Source organism: Pyrus communis, chromosome 1 (assembly GCF_963583255.1).
Source record: "Pyrus communis chromosome 1, drPyrComm1.1, whole genome shotgun sequence".
In the NCBI taxonomy this organism is placed as follows: domain Eukaryota; kingdom Viridiplantae; phylum Streptophyta; class Magnoliopsida; order Rosales; family Rosaceae; genus Pyrus; species Pyrus communis.
The window spans coordinates 12927304-12947918 of record NC_084803.1 but is presented as its reverse complement, the minus strand read 5'-3'; the positions used below and the strand labels follow the sequence as shown (position 1 = coordinate 12947918).

Sequence of the window (20615 nt, the reverse complement as noted above, 5' to 3'; positions counted from 1 at the left end):
ACGGTCGCCCTGCCCGCATTGGGCTTGGGCCAGGCCTGAAGATCGCCTCTGCAAAAAAATCAATTAACATTAAGGTCTTTTATTATTGAAATGTATGGAAACAAATGAATAGAATTGATAAAAAGCATTACGAACCATCCATGTATTTACTACAATATATGGACACAATGACCTTAGTTTTAATTCATTTTTAACAGAGGTAATCTTTATTAAGTGATTCATAATATAAATGATTCTACCATAAGTACAAAGTTCTGTGAGTGGAACGCGAAGAATTTTGAATAGGAGTTCCTACTTATCTTTAAATAGCAAAGCATTGCTCATGGTATATATTTAGCATAAACATATACCACAACATAAGGTTACACCTTAATCCAAGTGATAAGAGTAATATTTTACAATATAAGGCTACCAACCTTATTGTTTTCTTTTTAATTTGAACCATCTCTTCATAATTGTTTCCTGTACAAAGTTGTGGATGATACTACAATAAATAAACCCAAATGTGCATTATAAAAAAAAGCTAAAAGAAATCACACAAAAGAAATCAATTGGAAATTTGGAATCAAGCAAACATTGCTGGAGTTAAAGAAGGAAAAAAAAAAACCTCAACTGTGCAGTATAATTGAAATTAACCTCAAACTATTGAAGCAAACTGTTAGATGAGCTAAGTGGAGGAAATTAAAGAATGCCAAAACCACAGTAATTCATTTGACATTGACATTTTGACGAATATGTTATAAGTAAAAACAATTCATCTATAATAACACATGGTGTACGAGGTTGTGTTGCTGAAAAGTTTCTATGTATGCGACATGTTTCTTTTTCATGTGTAACCGATAAAAGTAACAATTGATTAATACATGCCTTGTTTTTTTATTAGTAACCTATTACCTATGCATGGATGACTTTATTTGGAGTTGATCATAGATGTAAGAATATGAAGTGTTGATTACGAAAAGAATAATGTATATAATTTTGTAAAAGCTTTTTGATGCGTTGGGGTTACTACACTAAATATGTATACAATCAGCTTCTTTAAAGAGAGGATCTTTTTGCAAAAAAATGAGATTCAGTAGCTTGGTAATGAGATCGCGCGTTTGACATTTGACATGACTTATTTTATTCTTTTCTTTTCCTGGAACGGAACTTCCACGGAGAAAGAACTGTCTCACGAACAAGGAAGACATAAACCAATCGAATTTCGATCTCAAACTCCAGAAGAATCGAAGATCCTCGCATTTTGTCTTTGCAAATTCAGATATATGGGGATCCTCCACCTTATCATTTTGGGCAATTTGAAAATTCAGATATCGCTTTGTCTTTGAACCCAACCTACAAATTGTGCGAATTTTCTTGCTTTTGCGACGTGGTTGATCGAAAGCTCTGGTTGGAACCGACGTCCATCTTCTCCATCATGAGGGCAAACAGATTTCTGGTTAGGTTATAAGGCATGCTTCCATCCTAGCCACACGATCTCATGGAAACAGTGTGAAAGCTAAGTATAGTGATTTACGTAGAATTATTGTTAGGTATGATACTTGTCAATTGTCAATGCATGCACATTCAAGGACAGAACCAAAAATTTCTTCTAGTGGGGGCAACCAAAAACAACTAAGAAAATCTTATTATAGTATGGTTATAAGCAATATGATATTAAGGATGATTTCAAATGATGATGTATCACAATTCCAATGTTACAAAAATTTCAATATAGTAGTGGAAAGTGGCAAAGTGATGAGAAAAACATAAGTACATGGTATGTGGGAGAGGGTTTTTTTCGATTTGAATAACAGAACAAGAGCACTATTGCTGATATAATATTCGATATGGAGTTTAAGTAGAATGAATGTATGTTAGATATCAGATACATATATTTTTTTCAAAGATAATCCGTGTATATTATATAATTGTAATCTACAACTAAACAAACGAATTACTTGAGTGGGGGCATCTGCCCCCATTGAGCCTTCATTGGCTCCATCTATGTGCACATTATAGTAATAATATTGCATATATGATAGATAGTCGGTCATTAATACAAAATTAATCGAATTTTAAATGCTTTGACTTGTTCGTATTTTGTAGTTACTCGATTACTTCGTTGTGTACGCTCCCTGTCGAGGCTACCCAAGGTCAAGTCATGTTAAAGATTTCTTTGACATTATATAGTTAGCAGTGGAAGAAACATTCAAGCGTAACATCTCGAGTGCAAAAATAAATGTACTTAATTATAATTAATGTGTAGTAGAGCCTAGTACAATTCAATTTGGATAGTGCTATTTATAATTGTATTTCTCACACATTTTCTCTCGATTTTCGGCTATCGGAATGAATGAGTTGAAGAAGATTAATGATAAAAAGTTACCAAAAATATGTGAGAGGTAAAAATAAGTGTGGGAATAACACTTTTCTTCGATTTAAGATGCTAAAACAGATGGAAAAGGTTGCCAATTGCATGTTAATTTATTATGATTTTATGTATATTTTATGGATGATTTTAGGGGATGTTGTTTGCATATAGTAATGGTTTAGGAATAACGAAAGATTAAACAAAATCATGCATCTTTTAAACTTGGCTTGTTTCTAAAGATTGGACCTGTAAAGCAGATAACAATCTCACCTAAACTTGATCTACATGTTTTATCTTTTGACTAACCTATTGCCCAAAAAACAAATATCTACTTTTTGTTCCATAGATTTAAGATGGTGGGTTTTGGACCACAATTACCGCTAATTCTTAGTCTGCCAATATTTTTCATTCACAGTGTTATAAATGTCTCAAATTCGAATCATATGACATCCACAATATAGGAGAATTAAAAGAAAAAACAAAATGTGCAGAAAAATCTCTTGCAAAAGAAAAAAGCGGCAGCGTTTATTTTTTCCTAGGTAGCCCAAATAATTGGTGTGGACTGGCCCAAGCCCAGTCTCAGTGTATGCATTTGTCGACATTTGATCCGGTTTCGTAGAAGAATTAGTTGGGCCACCCACTTTTGGGCCGAGTACTAGGTGTGGTAAAGTGGCAATTCATTTTAACTGAGCACAATTTTCTTTTTTTTTTGATAAAAATAATAGTAGGAAAAAAAAAAAAAAAAAAAAATTCCCCAAACTTAAGACATCGAATGCATAAATAAATGACAGCTTTTAAATATCTACTCAATTGCTAAGGATCAACTGGCATTTTTAAGTAGTTTGTAAACTATCGTAGCTCAACATATGATGATGTATTTTACTAATTATATTTTGACTGATAAAATAGGCGTGAAGTGTTTTTTTGCCATTTGGAGCTTCGCATAAGATTATGTATTCCATTACACTGTTTAGTATTGGATTGGAATCAACAATTAATCACACACACACACACACACACACACACACACATATATATATATATATATATATATATATATATATTATAAACAACTTTGTATTTAAGTGTGCTTCTTTAAATCCTAAATTAGATTTGATTATAGTTATTATTTCATATTATGACCTGTATTCCTTGGAAGAGAAGGATTCTTGCCTCCCTTAATACTATAAATAAAAGCACTACGTAAGACCTCTACACAACCCTGCAAACACATCTCTCTCTCTGTCAGATAAAATAAACCACAACACGTTATCAGCATTCTCCTACCCCTGCGCTTAAGAATCTAATGTGGAAGCTTTCTGCATCAAACCAATTAATCAATATCATCACGCAATCAGGTTCTTCCAAAACAACGGTTTTTATCTTGATATTTTGCAACTCTGATAGCATGAGCATTCACCATAATGCATGACCCCACTTTACATTTTTCAAATTTTAGATTCTACATAAATTGTGTATGCATTATACCCATAATTGTTGAATTATGTGAATTGATATCTTCATGAATTGCATCAAACATCTGCTATATGTTAAATATGTATTGAATTATAATCTTGAAATTGAAAAAAAAAACAGAAAAAAATTATATTAGGGTTTCGTTGGGAACTCTGAGTACGATGGTTGAAAGTTAAGTCGTTTGGCTCCCTACGCCGAGCCGAGTTAACCAAGCCACAGAGCCAAAAGCTCCAGGCTTTGTAACTCAGAAAAACTCGATGCCATTAATGGCATCCTTATCCACGACCACCACGGGCATGGCCTGCAGCCACCGCCTCGAGCCTCTGGTCACTGTCACCGACGACCAGAAATCGTTCTCGATGAAAATTGGACCGAGATTCACTTGAATCTCATCGGAATTTCTTGAAAATCCGATTTGAAATTTCTAGGGTTTGGTTCTTGAACGTCGAGATTAACCTTCTCCATTCACCACCGTGGTCATCGTTGACCCTCGTGACTCGCCCTGAGTTCTCTGAACCTAGACAAAACCGCCAAAAACAGCAGCGCCGATCCTTTTCTCCAATACGCACACCCATCACAACTGGGGTTTGTGTTTGGTCTGACCCACGACCATTTAGGCATGGACTCTTCTCGGCTTGCAACAATAATTAATTTTATTTATTTATTTGGGCGTGCGAACCTAGGCCTGCTGCTGATCACCTTAAGCCCATGTGACACTAGCCCGTTGGGCTTTGGTGTTCCCCCTACACCCACGTTGTATCGAATCCCAGCCCAGCGCTGGTGCATCCATGTCCTAGCATGCACTCGATCCTAGCTTGCAGCTGGTGCATCGGTGCACTCGCATCGCGTCACACTAGATCATATCCTGTCTAGGCCCTTATTTTTGGGATTGCATTCATAGCCCACTTCGCTGTAACGATTGATCTTGCTCACATGCAAGGCACGTGCCTACCCCAGCCCAATTTTTGGGCCTAGACCTCATGACACCAATTTTCTCAGCCCACCCGTGAACTTTGGTCTATATTTTTGGGCCCCGAGTTTAATTGCCTTTTTCTTTTTTTTATTAGGCCTTACGGGTTTTATAATTTTTCACCCACACTATAATTTTGGCCCAAGGTCCAAATAATTAATTCAATCATAATTCTACACCTGAAAATCTATTTGCATATTTTTGTATATATATTTGCATTTGTCTGCAGGAACATATGAACTTGAAGTTCATAATTCTTTCGAAACTTGAAGTTTCTAAAAACATGCCTTGTTTGAAAACCTGAAGTTTTCCTAAAAAACAGCACCCATGAAAACTTGAAGTTTTTTCATGTAAATTTAAACTAATACATGTCAATTAGAACCTGAATGTTTTACTTCTACGTGAATGGATTGATTTTTTCTCCATTACACTAACCACATCATTGTCAATTTATTTTATGATAGAAGCATGTAAAATTTGAACAAACTTAACTTCACCACTTTAAAGGTCTCTAGAAGAAACTACCTCAAGTGGGTCCAAGATGTGAAGCTCCACCTCACTGCAAAGAATTTGCGTCCCGCCATTGAAGATGAGATGGACAATCCGGTTGGCGAAGCTGAGAAAGCCATTGCCATGATCTTTATCCGAAGACACATTCATGAGGCATTGCAAACCGAATACCTTGCTGAGGAATATCTATGAGTACATTGGGTCACTTTGGCTGATCTCTTTGATCACCAAAAGGACATCTTCTTGCCTGAAGCAAGACATGACTGGCAACATCTGCGTTTCCAAGACTTTAAGTTTGTGAATGAATATAATTCTGAAATCTGTTGAATTTGATCACTTCTCAAGTTCTATAATAAGAACTTGACTGAATAGGATCTTCTGGAGAAAACATATTCGACCTTCTTTGCTACCAATGTTGTCCTACAACAACAATATATGTCTCAGAAGTTCACTAAGTTTTTGGATTTGATCTCTGTTTTACTTCTCGCTGAAAAGTAGAATTAGCTGTTGATGAAAAATCATCAAGCTTGACCTACTGGGTCGACTACTATGCCTGAAGCACATTATAGCACAAATCAACATCCAAAATACCAACATAGGCATAGTAAGGGGGGCCAGAAGTCACCTCGTCAAGGTCAACAGAGCTAAGGCCCATCTAAGGGAGGAAACTGAGCCCAAAAGCACTCTAACCTAGCTTCTAAGGCCCCAAACCTCAAGTAAAAAGGCAAAGCACCTGACACCATGGATGTGAACATGTGCTACCGATGTGGTTTAAATGACCATTGGTCCCATGTTTGACATGCTTCCTAGAAGGTTGTAGCTGAATATCATTCTCATCGTAAGAAATTTGAATCAAACTTTATGCAAATGGATGAACCGGAGAGTACCAAGATGGAGGTTTTTGACTTTCAAGAGGTTATGACCCTTATGGAAGATTAGAATCTTAGACAAGAACTATTTTTAGTTGAATTTTGGAACAATGGGGTGAATTTCACATAGTGGTTGACCCTCCTTGTTTTTGGTTTAAGTTTGGACAATTTTCCTTTATGTTTGGATTATTTGTTGGTGATTTGTTTTTGGATATTAAATTTTTTTTAATTACCATCCTTGAATACTTAAATTAATTTGCATGGATATTTGTTTTAAGAACTTTTATACATATAACCGATTCAAATTAATTTTTATTTCTAGGTACGACTAATGGGAAAGTTAGTTGTCTGGTAGATAGTGCAACCACGCACACCATTTTGCATCAACACATCTATTTCACTAACTTTGTACCTAAGAATGCACATTTGACAACCCTCTCAGGCCCATCCAACATGATCGAAGGATACAGTAAGGTACGTATAATTTGTCTAATGGTACAATTTTGACCATTGATGAGGCACTTTATTCTCCTCGTTCTGGAAAAACGTTGTTGAGTTTCAAGGACATTAGAGATCATAATTACCACACTAAAACCTATGTAGAAAATGGAGTTGAATTTATGTGCATCACTTCTTACGAATATGGCCAGAACTGTATTATAGAGAAGATGGAGCGTATCCCAAGCGGTTTGTATACTACGACTATACACCTTATAGAAAGCCACTATGTGGCCGGCCTTACCTGAGGGACCGCACATGAAATTACATTTTGGCATGATCGTTTGAGACACCTTCGACGAACAGCGATGCGCCGTATCTTTAAATCATCACATGGGCATCCACTAACCCGAAGTTTAAGTTCGATCCAAGGAATCACATGTCAAACCTGCTCCATAAGAAAGCTTATTATTAGGCCTTCTTATGACAAGATTTATTCGAATCCTCCTATTTTTCTACAAAGAATTCAAGGGGACATTTGCAGACCGATTCACCATCCCAGCGAACCATTTAGATATTTTATGGTTTTGGTTTATACTTCCACACGTTTGCTTGTTGTCTACAAAGAACGCTGTATTCTCCAAACTGTTGGCTCAGATTATAAAGCTCAGGCCCTACCACTCTAATGATCCGATCAAATTTATTCAATTGGATAATGCTGGAGAATTCACATCTAAAACTTTTAATGACTATTGCATGTTGGTTGGGGTTGAAGTTGAATATTTAGTACCCCATGTTCACACCCAAAACAGCCTGGCATAGGCATTCATTAAACGCTTACAAATGATTGCTCAATCATTGGTCATACATACCAAGCTCCCGATTGCTGTTTAGAGCCATGCAATATTACATGCAACCATGTTGGTTCGCCTGAGGCCTATTGCGACCCAACTATATATCGCCCTTCAGTTGGTTACTGGATATTAACCTGACATATAGCATCTGAGCGTTTTTTGTTGTGCGGTCTATGTGATGATTTCGCCGCCCTTACGTACAAAAATGAGCCTTGGTAAAGGATGGGAATCTATGTTAAATATGATTCTCCTTCAATTATTCGTTACTTAGAACCTTTGACAAACGATCTGTTTACCGCTCGTTTCGCGGATTGTCATTTCTATGAGACAGTCTTCCCGTCATTAGGGGGAGATAAGAACGTCACCATTCCTAAAGAATGATGCGAATTATCATGAACAACTCATACTTTGTCTCATTTAGATCCCCACATCGCTCAGTCTGAAACTAAAGTGCAGCATATATTAAATGTCCAGAGCGTAGCTCAGAGCATGCCAAATGTTTTCACGAATCTAGCGCAAGTGACCAGATCACATATTCCAGCTGCAAATGTGCCAACAAAGATGGATGTACCAAATGTACAATGTACTTCCCTCTTGAAAGCCCGAAAAGCCACCTTGGTGAATCCACGTATATTAGCAGCTAGTCAATCTTCTACCCCCTACACAAAAGTGTGGCAAACCACTTAGATTCACACCCCCGGAAGAGGAAACCCACGGCACAAGTTCCTCTTGAGCTTACCGTGAATCCGACTATCGTCTACTCATTTTATTCAACTCATGAGGAAATTCTAGATTACAGAAACGTCCTTGAAGAGACGAATCTACCTCCCGAGAATTGCAAGATTTTGGTCCATTATGCTAGCTTGGATAATGTTTGGTGTAAAAATGAGATGATCATCGACAATGCATTAGCATATGCAATAGCTATTGAGATCGTGTTGAGTAATGACATTGAATCCCATTTCGTTGAAGAATGTCGACGTAAAACTGATTAGTCAAACTGGAAATAAGCAATCTAAGTCGAACTCGATTCGCTTGTGAAACGTAAAGTGTTTGGACCTGTAACTCCTACTCCTCCACATGTGAAGCCCGTTGGCTACAAGTAGGTTTTCGTTCGAAAGCGTAATGAGTAGAATGAAATTATGCTTTACAAAGCTCGTCTTGTTGTGCAAGGCTTCTCACAACGCCCCGGGATTGACTATGACGAAACTTATACACCTTTTATGGATGTGATTACTTTTCGCTACCTTAGCAGTTCGGTAGTTTCAGAAAAATTAAGTATGCAGCTGATAGACGTAGTAACTGTGTATCTCGATGAGGATTTTGATACGGAATTTATACAAAAGTTCTCGAAGTACTTGCACAAATATTTCCAAACCACGAAACACGCTCCCAATTCGGCTGAGGCGTTCACTTTACGTTTTGAAACAATCTGGAAAAATGTGGTATAACCGTCTGAGTGAATATTTGACTAGTCAGGGATATGTGAACAACAAACTATGCCCTTACGTGTTCATTAAGAAGTCACATTCTGGTTTTGCGATTGTTGCAGTTTATGTCAACGACCTGAACCTTATTAGAACTCCTGAAGAGCTCGAGAAAAATGCCACACACCTGAAGTTAGAATTTGAGATAAAAGATCTAGAAAAGACTCGATATTGTCTTGATCTCGAGATAGAGCACCGTTCAAATAGAATCTTAGTACATCAATTGAACTACACCCATAAAGTGTTACACCGCTTTAACAAGGATAAAGCGAAGTCTTCGTGTATTCCTATGGTCGTTTAATCACTAGATGCAAAACGAGATTCCTTTCTTCCAAATGAGGCTGATGAAGAGATTTTGGAGTCTGAAGTTCCTTATTTAAGTGCAATAGGCGCTTTATTATACTTAGCTTAATGCATTATACCCGACATCTCCTTCGTTGTTAATCTTTTGGTAGGCTTGTTTTATCCCTACGGATCCTCGAGTAATGCTGCACCCTCTTATCTTAAGTCGATTATCGCCTTGTTGGTTATGCCCGCACATGTTGCTTATCTGACCAGCACAAGGCGCATTCTTAAATGAGTTATGTCTTTATCGTTGGAGGCACCGCAATCTCTTGGAGGTCACGCAAATCCGTTCACAAGACAATATGGCTGACCTCTTAACCAAATCACTACCAAAGGTGACGTTTCAGAAGCTTGTTTAGGGAATAGGTATATTTAAACTTTTTGAGTTGTAACATTGTCATTTCTTTTTGGAATTATGTCAAACTCAGGGGAGTATCCTAAAGTATATTTGCTTAATCTTAATGTATTCTTTTTCCTTATGATTAGGAACATTTTTCCCACTAAGTTTTTGCTACCTAATGAGGTTTTGACGAGGCACCCACCTTAGGTTAATCATATCCCTGATGACATCCTGTAGACATTTCATATGACTTTGCATTTTCTCACGCATTTTTCTTTAGACTATGGGTTTTGTTCCTGCTTGGGTTTTACCATAGCAATTGGGTCTATTGTGAGACTTAGTTCCATATGCAAGTTTCTACTTTACTTTGAGACTAGCGTGTTCTCAGAATCAGTACCAACGAGTAGACTTCCTCAACTCTAAATGATACTGAATCTACTTGAGTATTTACATACTCAAGGGGGAGTGTTATAAACTTCGTATTTAAGTGTGATTGTGTAAATCCTAGATTAGATTTTATACTAGTTATTCTTCCCTATTAGGACTTGTATTTCTTGGAGGAGAAGGATTCTTCCTTCCTTTATTACTATAAATAAAGACACTACGTAGGGGGAATAACATCTTCTACAAACATATCTCTTCCTGTCAGATAAAATAAGCCACAACAATATATATATATATATATATATATATATTGATATATTGTAGGAATAAAACAAGATTTATATATACAATTATTCCTAATAAACAAATAATTGCAACTATGTATATTGACAAAATTCGAATAAACATGACTAATATTTAAATAGATGAAATGAAGATTGAGGCTTGCTTACCGCAATGTCCTTGAAATAGAAATTAGCCTCTACTTTGTGCTTGTAGTTCTGTAGGCATCTACTTCATCAAGATTCAATGATCTAAGTCAAGATCCGAAAGGATGAGTATGATGAAATAAAAAGATAAACTAAATAAGAAATTATTTAATAAATTAAAAATATATTTACTAAATTAATTATGAATTTAAATCCCATCATATGACAATTAATATATATATATCTCTCTACTAATTAATAATGTCAACCAAAACCCTATAAAATTACCGGTTTAACTCTCTAATTAAAACAGAACATGAATAAAAAATATGGGGCAGAAATGTAATTTCACACAATCAAATTTTGCTGTTTTTTTTAAGACTCACCTACATGTAATTCTAACATATATGTAATTAAAAAATAAAAAAATAAAAAAAACTTCCAACTCCCACGTTCTCTATCATTCTCTTCCCCTTTCCTTCTATTTCAAAAACAAAAATAAAAAATTTTCTCACACTTTGTGTGTGTCCATATGCTAGTATATATAATTATAACATCCCAAACCTAGGTTCAAGCCAGTTTTGCTCTCCATAGTCCATATTTCCAATCATTTTTTTTTAAGAAGGACAAGGTGTTACAAAGTGGGCGAAACTTTTGGTTGTGAACAACGTGGGACAATGAGGTATGAGATTTCTACTTAAAAAAACTCCAACATTTAGTCTAGTAAAGCTTTAGATAGTTTTTATGATGTCACTTGCTGAAATATCTTTGGTTGAGGTATAAATGATATGGGTGGAGTGATAGGAGTACATGACAGTGTGGTCGGTACACTACATTTACTCGTGGTAGGGAGTTATGGGAGACAGTTTCATTTTCTTGACATATATTGTACAAAACATTTTTCATTTGTAGGGTAACAAGTGGCAACAGGGTATCCATTGAAGGACCTCAATTTTGCTCTCCATAGTCTATCCCAAAGCCCAAACCGAGGCTCAAGCCTATTTTGCTCTCCATAGTCCATCTTTCCAATCGTCTTTTAAGAAGGACAAGGTGTTACAAAGTGGGAGAAACTTTTGATGGTGAGCAATGTGGGAAAATGTGATAGAATGATATTTCTACTAAAAAACCCCAACATTTAGTCTGGTAAAGTTTTCTACTATCTGATGTTCTATCACTTGAGCTCAAAATGCTGCTGTTTGAAGACGGTGAACTATCAAAATGGGAAGAACATGCGAACGGAGCGCGTCATGAAAAGCAAGAAGTTTGTATGAAGTCACTTGCTGACATATATTTGATTGAGATACAAATAATATTGGTGGAATGATAACAATATGTAACACTGTGGTGGGTACACTACATTTACTTGTGGCAGGGAACTATGGGAGACAGTTTCATTTTAATAACATATATTGTACAAAACGTTTTTTATTTGTAGGATAACAAGTGGCAACGGGATCCATTGAAGGCAACCGAATCCCCTCCGGACCTAAAGGAACTGAGCCCATGGATCAACTGATCCGGGCCATTGAAATTTGATCAAATGGCTACAATTATTATAACTTTTAGAGGGGCCCCCTGTTTGTAGCCGTTGAATCAAATTTCAATGGCTTGAATCATTTGATGAGTGAATTCAGTTCTTTTGGGTCCGGAGGGGATCCGGTTCCCATTGAAGGACCTCAACTAAAAGTTGTACTATTCTCTCGACAAGAAATGGTTTTGTTTTCTGGAATTATGAAAACGTGTTCAAACTATTATCAATCAATCCGAGTCCCTTGAGCAATTTAAACATCGTATATTTTACCAAGTAATGCTTTCTTATCAAATTTACATGTAAACATAGTGCATATAAGAATAACGAATGGTATGGTATATTTTAACAACTATCCACCGCAAACCAACGAAATTTAGAGTCTTGTAATATGACCATGTTATACGTCGTGCAGTCTGATAAAAAAACATTTTCCTTAATTTATCGTAAATCATAGCCGGCAGTGGTATTAATTTATACCAGGAAAATGATCTACTGCGTATCCTCTAAGATTATAGCCGATCGGTGCATTATTAAGAATATAACACATCTGCATGACAACAAGAAGGCAAGTTGCAGCCTTGGAGGTTGATGTTCTCAGCAAAACTACTGCAAGTTGTTGTCGGCGTCCCAATATTCAGTGATGGTCGTCGATTTTCATTACCCTACCGTATTAATCAAATTTTAAACGGAAGGATGAGGAGGATCACAGCTAATATGTGTGATCTCGCACTCCAACCAAAAAAAAAAAAAAAAAAAGAGGAAAATTTCAGCAATGTCTCGTTAACTTCTGCAATTGTTCTACATTCACAATGAATATTTAGGTTGGTTTTCACCTCCACTCAACGATTCGCCTTCGGCCGTCAAATGCGTTAGAATTTCGATTAAATTTAGAATAAATTACATTTTACCTTCTCAGATTTCGGTGTAATTACAACCTCATACAATATCTTTAAAACATTTCAATCTCATACATTTAGTATTATTTTATTTCAATTTCACGCAACCGTTAAAAAATCTGTTAAGTTAACCATTAAGTGATGACGTGGCAAATATGAGGTCCCCATTTGTGCTAATGTGGCTGCCACATTTGTGCCACGTGGCTAAACACTTAATAAAAAATTTTAAAATTTTAAAAAATTAATTAAAGAAAAGTAAAAAAAAAAAAACCAAAAATCCCCTTCGTCTTCCCCCACTCGAACCCACCCCCTTCTCCCGTCCCCCTTCACCCACCCCTTTCCCCATTAGTTCTAAACTCCTTCTCAAACCCAAAAAAAAACCAAAAATATATCTTCCCCGTCAAAACACCAACTCTTCCTAACCTCCGCCACCGTCTGGTTTTCCAGCGATCCGACCTTCTCCTTCAACCACCCTTATCCACCCACCAAGCTCATGTTCGATTGCAACGACATTGAGACTCCTTGAATTGGGACTTCCAGCATCGACACCAAGTTGAGTTGGATCTGCCCCATCGAGCCACGTCTTACTGTCACTACTGCCTGAAATTGGACCCGCCTCATGCAATTCCTTCGTGATAGGCAAGGGGTGGCTATAGCGTGTGACTTGGGGTGGGAAAGATTTGGGGCTAAGGGTTGGTGATAGCAGAAGGAAGATGAAGAAGGGGACTAAAGAAATGTGTAGAAGTGATGCAGAAAGGGGTGGATCAGCCTGCAACCTGGGGTGGGAAAATTTTGAGGCAAATGATTGGTGATAAGAGAAGGAAGATGAATGAGATTTATGGTTAGAGAAAGGTGCAGAAGTGATGGGGGAAAAGGGTGGAGCCGTGGAAGGGATGAAGGGGTGGCTCGGGTAGGGAAGATGAAGAAGGGGTTTCTGTTTTTTTTTTTTTTTTTTTCCTTTAATTAATTATTTTAATATTTTAAATTTGTTATTAAGTGTTTAGCCACGTGGCACAAATGTGGCAACCATGTCAACACAAATGGGGATCCTATATTTGCCACATCATCACTTAACGGTTAACTTAACAGATTTTTTAATGGTTGTATGAAATTGAAATAAAATAATACTAAATGTATGAGATTGAAATGTTTTTAAAATGTTGCATGAGGTTGTAATTACACTGAACCTGAAGGGGTAAAATATAATTTACCCTTAAATTTAATCAATGTGATGTGCACATAATGTCCATATGAATACCTTTAGCCCTCATCGGTGACTGGTTTTTATGATAAAGAGGGATTTTATTAATTAAAAAAAAAAGTTGTAAACCTAATCACTCGTAGTAAAAATAAGGCCAAATTTTTTTCTTGGTTCCTATGGTGACACGACACTTTCAATGTAACTCTTGTAGTGAAAAAAATTTGGTGAGCCCTGTTAGCAATTGAGGTCCAAATCCAAACTTCAGTTAGTGTTCCCTTAAATACTCATGTGACTATCATGTGGATGAGTCAAATTCATCATTTCAATCCAAATTACATCCTATTTCATGGACATCTAGCATGACTTAGGTATACCGTATACATGCATTCTTTATGAATGAGTTATGATGTACACTTCTTTCTCTTGTGAGTTGGCATCTGATTCCAGTGTACAAAGCAATTGAAACAAAGGGGAGATAATTTACATTAACCATTCACGAAAGAAAAAATAGCTTCATCATTTCTCATGCCATAATGTATTTTGCACACTAATGACAATAGCATATATCGAACCCAAAAAATAAAAAAAATAAAAACAAAGACAGAAGTATGTCTTCCACAATATATTGTGGTTCATCATAACAAAAAGTCACTAAAGATGTTTTCCACAAACTAAACAAATAATCTAGTTTTTCACAAAACAAAATCAATTCCCTTCACTTCAATTTTTTTTTTTTTTTTGGCAAGGTATTGTGCTTTTTCATCTGTTGATTTTGCATGTCGTGCATTGGGGCAATTCTAGAAGGTCTCCAAGGATTTTTACCATTTGATGATATTGCAGAGGTCATTCCAAGAGGTCTCCAAGGTGCATTGCAAGGTTGTGTACTGCAAGACTACGACCTGCATCAAACCATTCTATTAATTAAAGACAAAATTGAAAGGCATATAAGCAGACTGGTACAAATTGATAGAAGAATTAAAATTCAAATAAGTCTAAGTCTCTAACTCATGATCAAACACGTGTTGGCATTGAAAAAAGAAAACAATGGTTTATTAGAAGTATTAGGATTTCCAAACGAAATCATACCTAAGAAATTAGGCGCGACTTCACCTTCACCTCTTCTCCTAGCCATTGACATGGTTTTATAGGTTTAGTTTCATTGCATTTAAGTTTTTTTTTTTCCTTATGTAAAATCTAATTTCAATTAAATCTTAAGTCATACTAGATGTCCACCGCATACAATGTAATTTGAATTGAAATGATGAATTTGACCCTCCATGTGATAGTCACACGAGTTTATTTAACGGAAGTTTGGATTGGACCTCAATTGCTAACAAGGCTCACTACGAGGGTTTAAATAACAACTTGTCACCACGAGGATGACATTGAAAGTGTCGTGTCACCAGGACCACGAAAAAAATTTGGCCTAAAAATAATTTGAGGCTTATGACAAAAAAAAAAAAAAAAAAAAAGAAGAAGATAATTTGACGTGACTTAATCATATATAGAGGGGTATTATATTCACTCACAATTTTGTACTTCCCACACATTCCTTATTAATTTTTGCCCTTTGATTTTCTTCAATTCATTTAATCCGACGGTCAAAAATTAAGATGGTGTCTAGATAGCACATCCCTCTATTTATTTTGTAAATTTTACCACGCCAAATTTCACTCAAATTAAATCTCTGCAATCTCTTTGTATAAAGTTAGTTGGCCCTTTTTTTTTTTTTTTTTTTTTTTTTTGCATGTTAGTGATTCGAGTGCATTTTTACTCACCACTATTTAGTGTGGTCTATGCTCACCACCATATTTATCACCGTTATATGAGTTTGAATTTTGAGATTTGTTCATATCCATTACACGAATCTCGAAATTCAAATTCATCTAACGGTGATAAATAAAGTGGTAAGTATATACCACACTAAATAACGGTGAGCAAAAATACTCCCTTAGTGATTCGCGTCCCTCTTAAATCATAAGTGCATCATCATCACTTGATAGATTTAAGAGAAATTCTAACACATCCGACGAGGATAGCAAGTGGAATTGAACAACTAAAAAATCAAGACATTTAAAAACCGAATTATAATTTTTTTTTCTTGGTTAAAAGGATGGGTTTTATTAAATTCTAATTGATAAATAATTTAATCAGATTCCACCATGATTTGCATGAAAAACCGAATTATAAATTCAAGATGCAATGTGAAAAATGACGTAATTAAGTTCAGACGACAACGTTTCTAAATTAAAAATAACAGTTGCATGCATTACTTGGCCATGACTAGATTCCATGTCAGTAGATCCAGCCAAGAATTTTGGATAATGACATCCACGTAATGGCTGACTCTGAGTCCTTTGACTTATAATCCACTCATTTTAGTTTTCTAATAAGGGCAGATCAGCCTTATCATCTGTTTCTTTGTACAACTGTGTTTTGAACGTTTCATTCGGAATTGTTGGATAATATTTTCAGTTGAGGACTCCCACGTTTCCTAAATTTCCATGCAAGGACAGTATTTATGGAATTTATACAATCTAGTTGGATAAAATAGGAATTTCAACAGGTCGTTTCTTAAGTTGAAGGACTCCCATGCTTCCAAATTTTCATGCAGGGACATTTTAGGTTGCTATATAAGAATCTAGTTTTGCAACATATCGTACCACACAGAAGCAATTTGCTTTCTTCTCTGCTTTTGGCTTCTTGTTTGCTTCGAGTCATATTTTAATTGCTCGATTTTTCGTAGGCAAAGATGACTATCCTCACTGAGCAGCCTGAGCTTGGTAAACCCTTCTACCCTTTTCCTTTAATTCCTTTTTTTTTTTTTTTTTTTCCGAGCTATGGTGGTGGAGGGAGGAGTTGAACACAGAACCTTGGATGAATGGTTGAATGCTGGCATCCAAGCGAGCTGCAAGCCCTTGCCCTTAGTACCTTGTTTAACTCTATTGCATTGGTTTTATGTTCCGGTTTTTTTTTTTTTTTTAATGATTAGTTAATTAATTATGATATTAATTTGCTCGATAGGGTTACAAATGGAGGAAAAGAAGATTATTTCTTCAGAGATAGATGGAGAAATCAATGAATTAGTATTGGATGGTGGGTTTGTGGTGCCCAAAGAGATCTCCAAAAATGATGGAATTGTGGCACAAGACATTGCAGCATCCAATGAGGCTTTCATTGCACCTGAAATTAATTCATTTGGCCAGTCTTTCAGGTCTGCATAATTATATAAAATTGTTCTTATAATTAACTTTTTGTCACATTTTTCATGTAGTTGTTGTTGTGAAATATTGAGGTCTGACGTGCATATGCAAATGCAATGCAGGGATTATAACGCTGAAAGCGAAAGGCATAAATCTGTGGAGGAATTCTACCGGTTGAACCACATTCATCAAACTTATGATTTCGTGCAGCAAATGAGGGAGGAGTATAGCAAGTTGAATCGAGTCGAAATGAGCATATGGGAATGTTGTGAGCTCCTCAATGAGGTTGTGGATGACAGTGATCCTGACTTGGATGAACCACAAATTGAGCACTTGCTGCAAACTGCTGAAGCAATTAGAAAAGACTATCCCGATGAAGATTGGTTGCACTTGACTGCTCTTATTCATGGTATATTCCCAATTAAAATCCCTTAATTTTGATTTTAATCTTAGCTGTTCATTTGTTAGAATATATAACGGACTTTTCTTCCACATGTTTAAATGTAAATATGTTTTCAATAAACTTGAATACTTAATTTTTTAAATGCAGTTAACCGTACTGTAGAATGACTCATATATTATAGTTTACATAATTCTAGAATTAGAATGATCCACAACTGCTTATGACTTTTTCCAATGAAGTTCTCCATACCCAATTTCTTGGATTTGATAAAAGTGCTTCTTCTCTCGCATTAACTTAATCTTGCATGGGTTTCAGATCTTGGAAAAGTGCTTCTGCTTCCTAGCTTTGGAGAGCTTCCTCAATGGGCTGTTGTTGGTGAGTGTTGTGTTTTGACTATTGAAATTTGATTACCCTTTCACAATTTTGAGCTATTTCAACTGAAAAAGTATTCAAACTTTATGTTGCAGGAGACACACATCCTCTCGGTTGCGCTTTTGATGAATCCATTGTTCACCACAAGGTATTTATCATTTCCCATCAAAGATTTAGTTAGACTGAAGTAAACATCTTAAATGTGATCATAAATTTATAGTCAATCATTTCTTTGCTCTTGCAGTATTTCAAGGAAAATCTGGATTACAACAATCCTTCCTACAACACCAAGAATGGGATCTACTCAGAAGGATGTGGACTGGACAATGTCATGATCTCTTGGGGTCATGATGACTACATGTACTTGGTACGTCTTTCACTTCGTGCGTGCGAATTTCAAACGTTAATATCAAGGTAACCCTGATTTTGTTAACTGGTGTATTCAAATTAATCTGCAGGTGGCCAAAGAAAACAGAACAACTTTGCCTAAGGCTGGATTGTTCATCATCCGGTATCACTCATTTTATCGTAAGTACCTCGAAAATGCAGAATCCCTTGCAAGAAAGCAAATGTGACCAAATGCTAACTTCCAATTTATCATTATGTTGCAGCTTTACATAGGGCAGGGGCATATAGACACCTTATGAACAAGGAGGATGAAGAGAATCTTAAGTGGCTTCAAGTATTCAAGTAAGCTCCATTTCTACTTCACTTAATTTATGTATACATATGTATGTATATATCTTGTGATTGCAAGATTTCATGAACAAAACTGACCATACTGTGCTTTTCTTTTTGTGATGTTGTGCAGCAAATATGACCTCTACAGCAAGAGCAAAGTTCGAGTTGATGTCGAAAAGGTGAAGCCATATTATTTGTCCCTCATTGAGAAGGTGAGTACTGTTCTGTAGTTCCTCGACCGGATTCTGAATCTTCGATTATTCACTAACTCGTATTCTGATTAATTTGCATGTGAATTTTTCCGCAGTATTTCCCAGCAAAACTGAGATGGTGAGCCCTTTAGGTTTTCGGCATGATCTGACATATATATTAAGGAAAATTGAACCCTTATGTTCTGCTTCAAGATGTTCAGTGTTGTACAAAGTGTTTGATTAAAAAAGAGGCTGTTGAGTTGTATTAAATTCTATGTGAGGAGTTGTATTTTATGCTTTTAACTTTCAATAAATGTATTCTTCTTGTGCCGCTGCCCCAAATTCAAAGATAAATAAAGAAAATTGTATTTCTGCATCTTTCATTTCAGTAATTCCACAAGCTTCTAAATATCTTCTATGCTTTCTCAACCTATTTCTTTCGGTCGAAAAATTTCTGGATCCGCCAGTCTGCGAACCAGCAGCCCAAGTTCATATATTGCAGACAAAATGGTCATGTCTTGTTTCGTCGACTGCCATGGCACCCCACAAGAAATACTTTCCTACCCCGAGTGTATCATCTCTCTCTCACTCATCACCTAAGTACGAGTGTAGAGTGAGAAAGAGAAGAAGAGTATCTTCTCCACCCCACAAATTTCATGAGAATTAGATCCCACTGAGACAAACCACTGTTTGGAATTTTGTTCATCAAGCTGTGATTAGTGGAGTATTTTATTAATTATTCCATTTGCTATACACAATAGCAAATGTACAAAACAATGTTTAAGTAAATAAGAAAAGATCAAAGTCAAAGTCGTGCATTCTTATTATTCAATTCCCATGTTCAAAGTGACAGATGCACTAGTAATATAATACAGTCAAAACCCTGCAATACCAGAAGCCGAGTGTCAAAAATTAAAAGATAAAAGTTTCTTTCATGAATCTAACGAGAGAAAAAACTTGAGTTGTTACTCAAAATATATTCCTCTCTTTGTGTAATATTTATTATCAGATCATTACGTAACCTAATCAAGTGAAAAGTAAATATGATGATAAATCTTCGTACAATAATATTCTCCTAAAGCAGATGCATTGCAAGATATAATATCGTTATAAGATGGTAGTTTACGATAATAAAAAATATAGGAAAGAAACAAAAGAAGAATGGCGTGACTATCGTGGTGGATTTGACAGATCATATAAGATAAACCAAAGCACAATCTATATATAAAGTCCAATGTGACACTTAAACTAAAACAATGACATTAGCATATAAAAAATAAAATAATATACAATTATTTGGTAAATTACGTAACGCATCAAAACCATTGACTAATTACACTATTTTTTTCGAATTGTAGCAAAAATATTTCTTTTGCTTAATGGCTTTTTTCTTCTTTCCACCTAGAAAGTTGGATAGGATCGTTGAATTGAATTCAAGAAGAAGAGCTTTTTGTAGTAATTGATTGGAGTCTTATGGCTTGTTTGGATGTGCTTTTAAAATGATTTAAAGTGTTTTTAGTGAAAATATTTTTGAAACTAAACTTTAGTAAAAATCCAGTGTATCATGAAAAAGCATTTTAAGTGCTTCCTGCAATAAGCACATATCTAGTGCTTCTTTCAAAAAGCACTTAAAAAGTGTTTTTGGAACTCAAAATTAATTTCAATAATAGCGCTTTTAGTCAT

At 35.8% G+C, this 20615-nt stretch overlaps 1 protein-coding gene across 1 annotated transcript; it reads left to right on the top strand.

The window, feature by feature from the left end:
• The first annotated feature begins 16691 nt into the window (after positions 1-16691).
• LOC137718336 (inositol oxygenase 2-like) lies at positions 16692-19266 on the top strand. The gene is made up of 10 exons (XM_068457869.1): positions 16692-16865; positions 17107-17296; positions 17408-17694; positions 18004-18063; positions 18156-18208; positions 18305-18427; positions 18519-18588; positions 18672-18750; positions 18872-18953; positions 19049-19266. Exons 1-10 carry the CDS (start codon positions 16835-16837, stop codon positions 19073-19075), a joined length of 1002 nt encoding a protein of 333 aa, XP_068313970.1. The 5' UTR covers positions 16692-16834; the 3' UTR covers positions 19076-19266.
• Positions 19267-20615: the final 1349 nt, after the last annotated feature.

Excerpts from the sequence above, each read along its gene's own strand:
- LOC137718336 (XM_068457869.1), top strand. The coding sequence starts at position 16,835 with ATGACTATCCTCACTGAGCAGCCTGAGCTTG. Across the intron at positions 16,866-17,106 it reads CACTGAGCAGCCTGAGCTTG|GGTTACAAATGGAGGAAAAG; the intron begins GTAAACCCTTCT and ends TTTGCTCGATAG. Across the intron at positions 18,209-18,304 it reads AATCCATTGTTCACCACAAG|TATTTCAAGGAAAATCTGGA; the intron begins GTATTTATCATT and ends TTGCTCTTGCAG.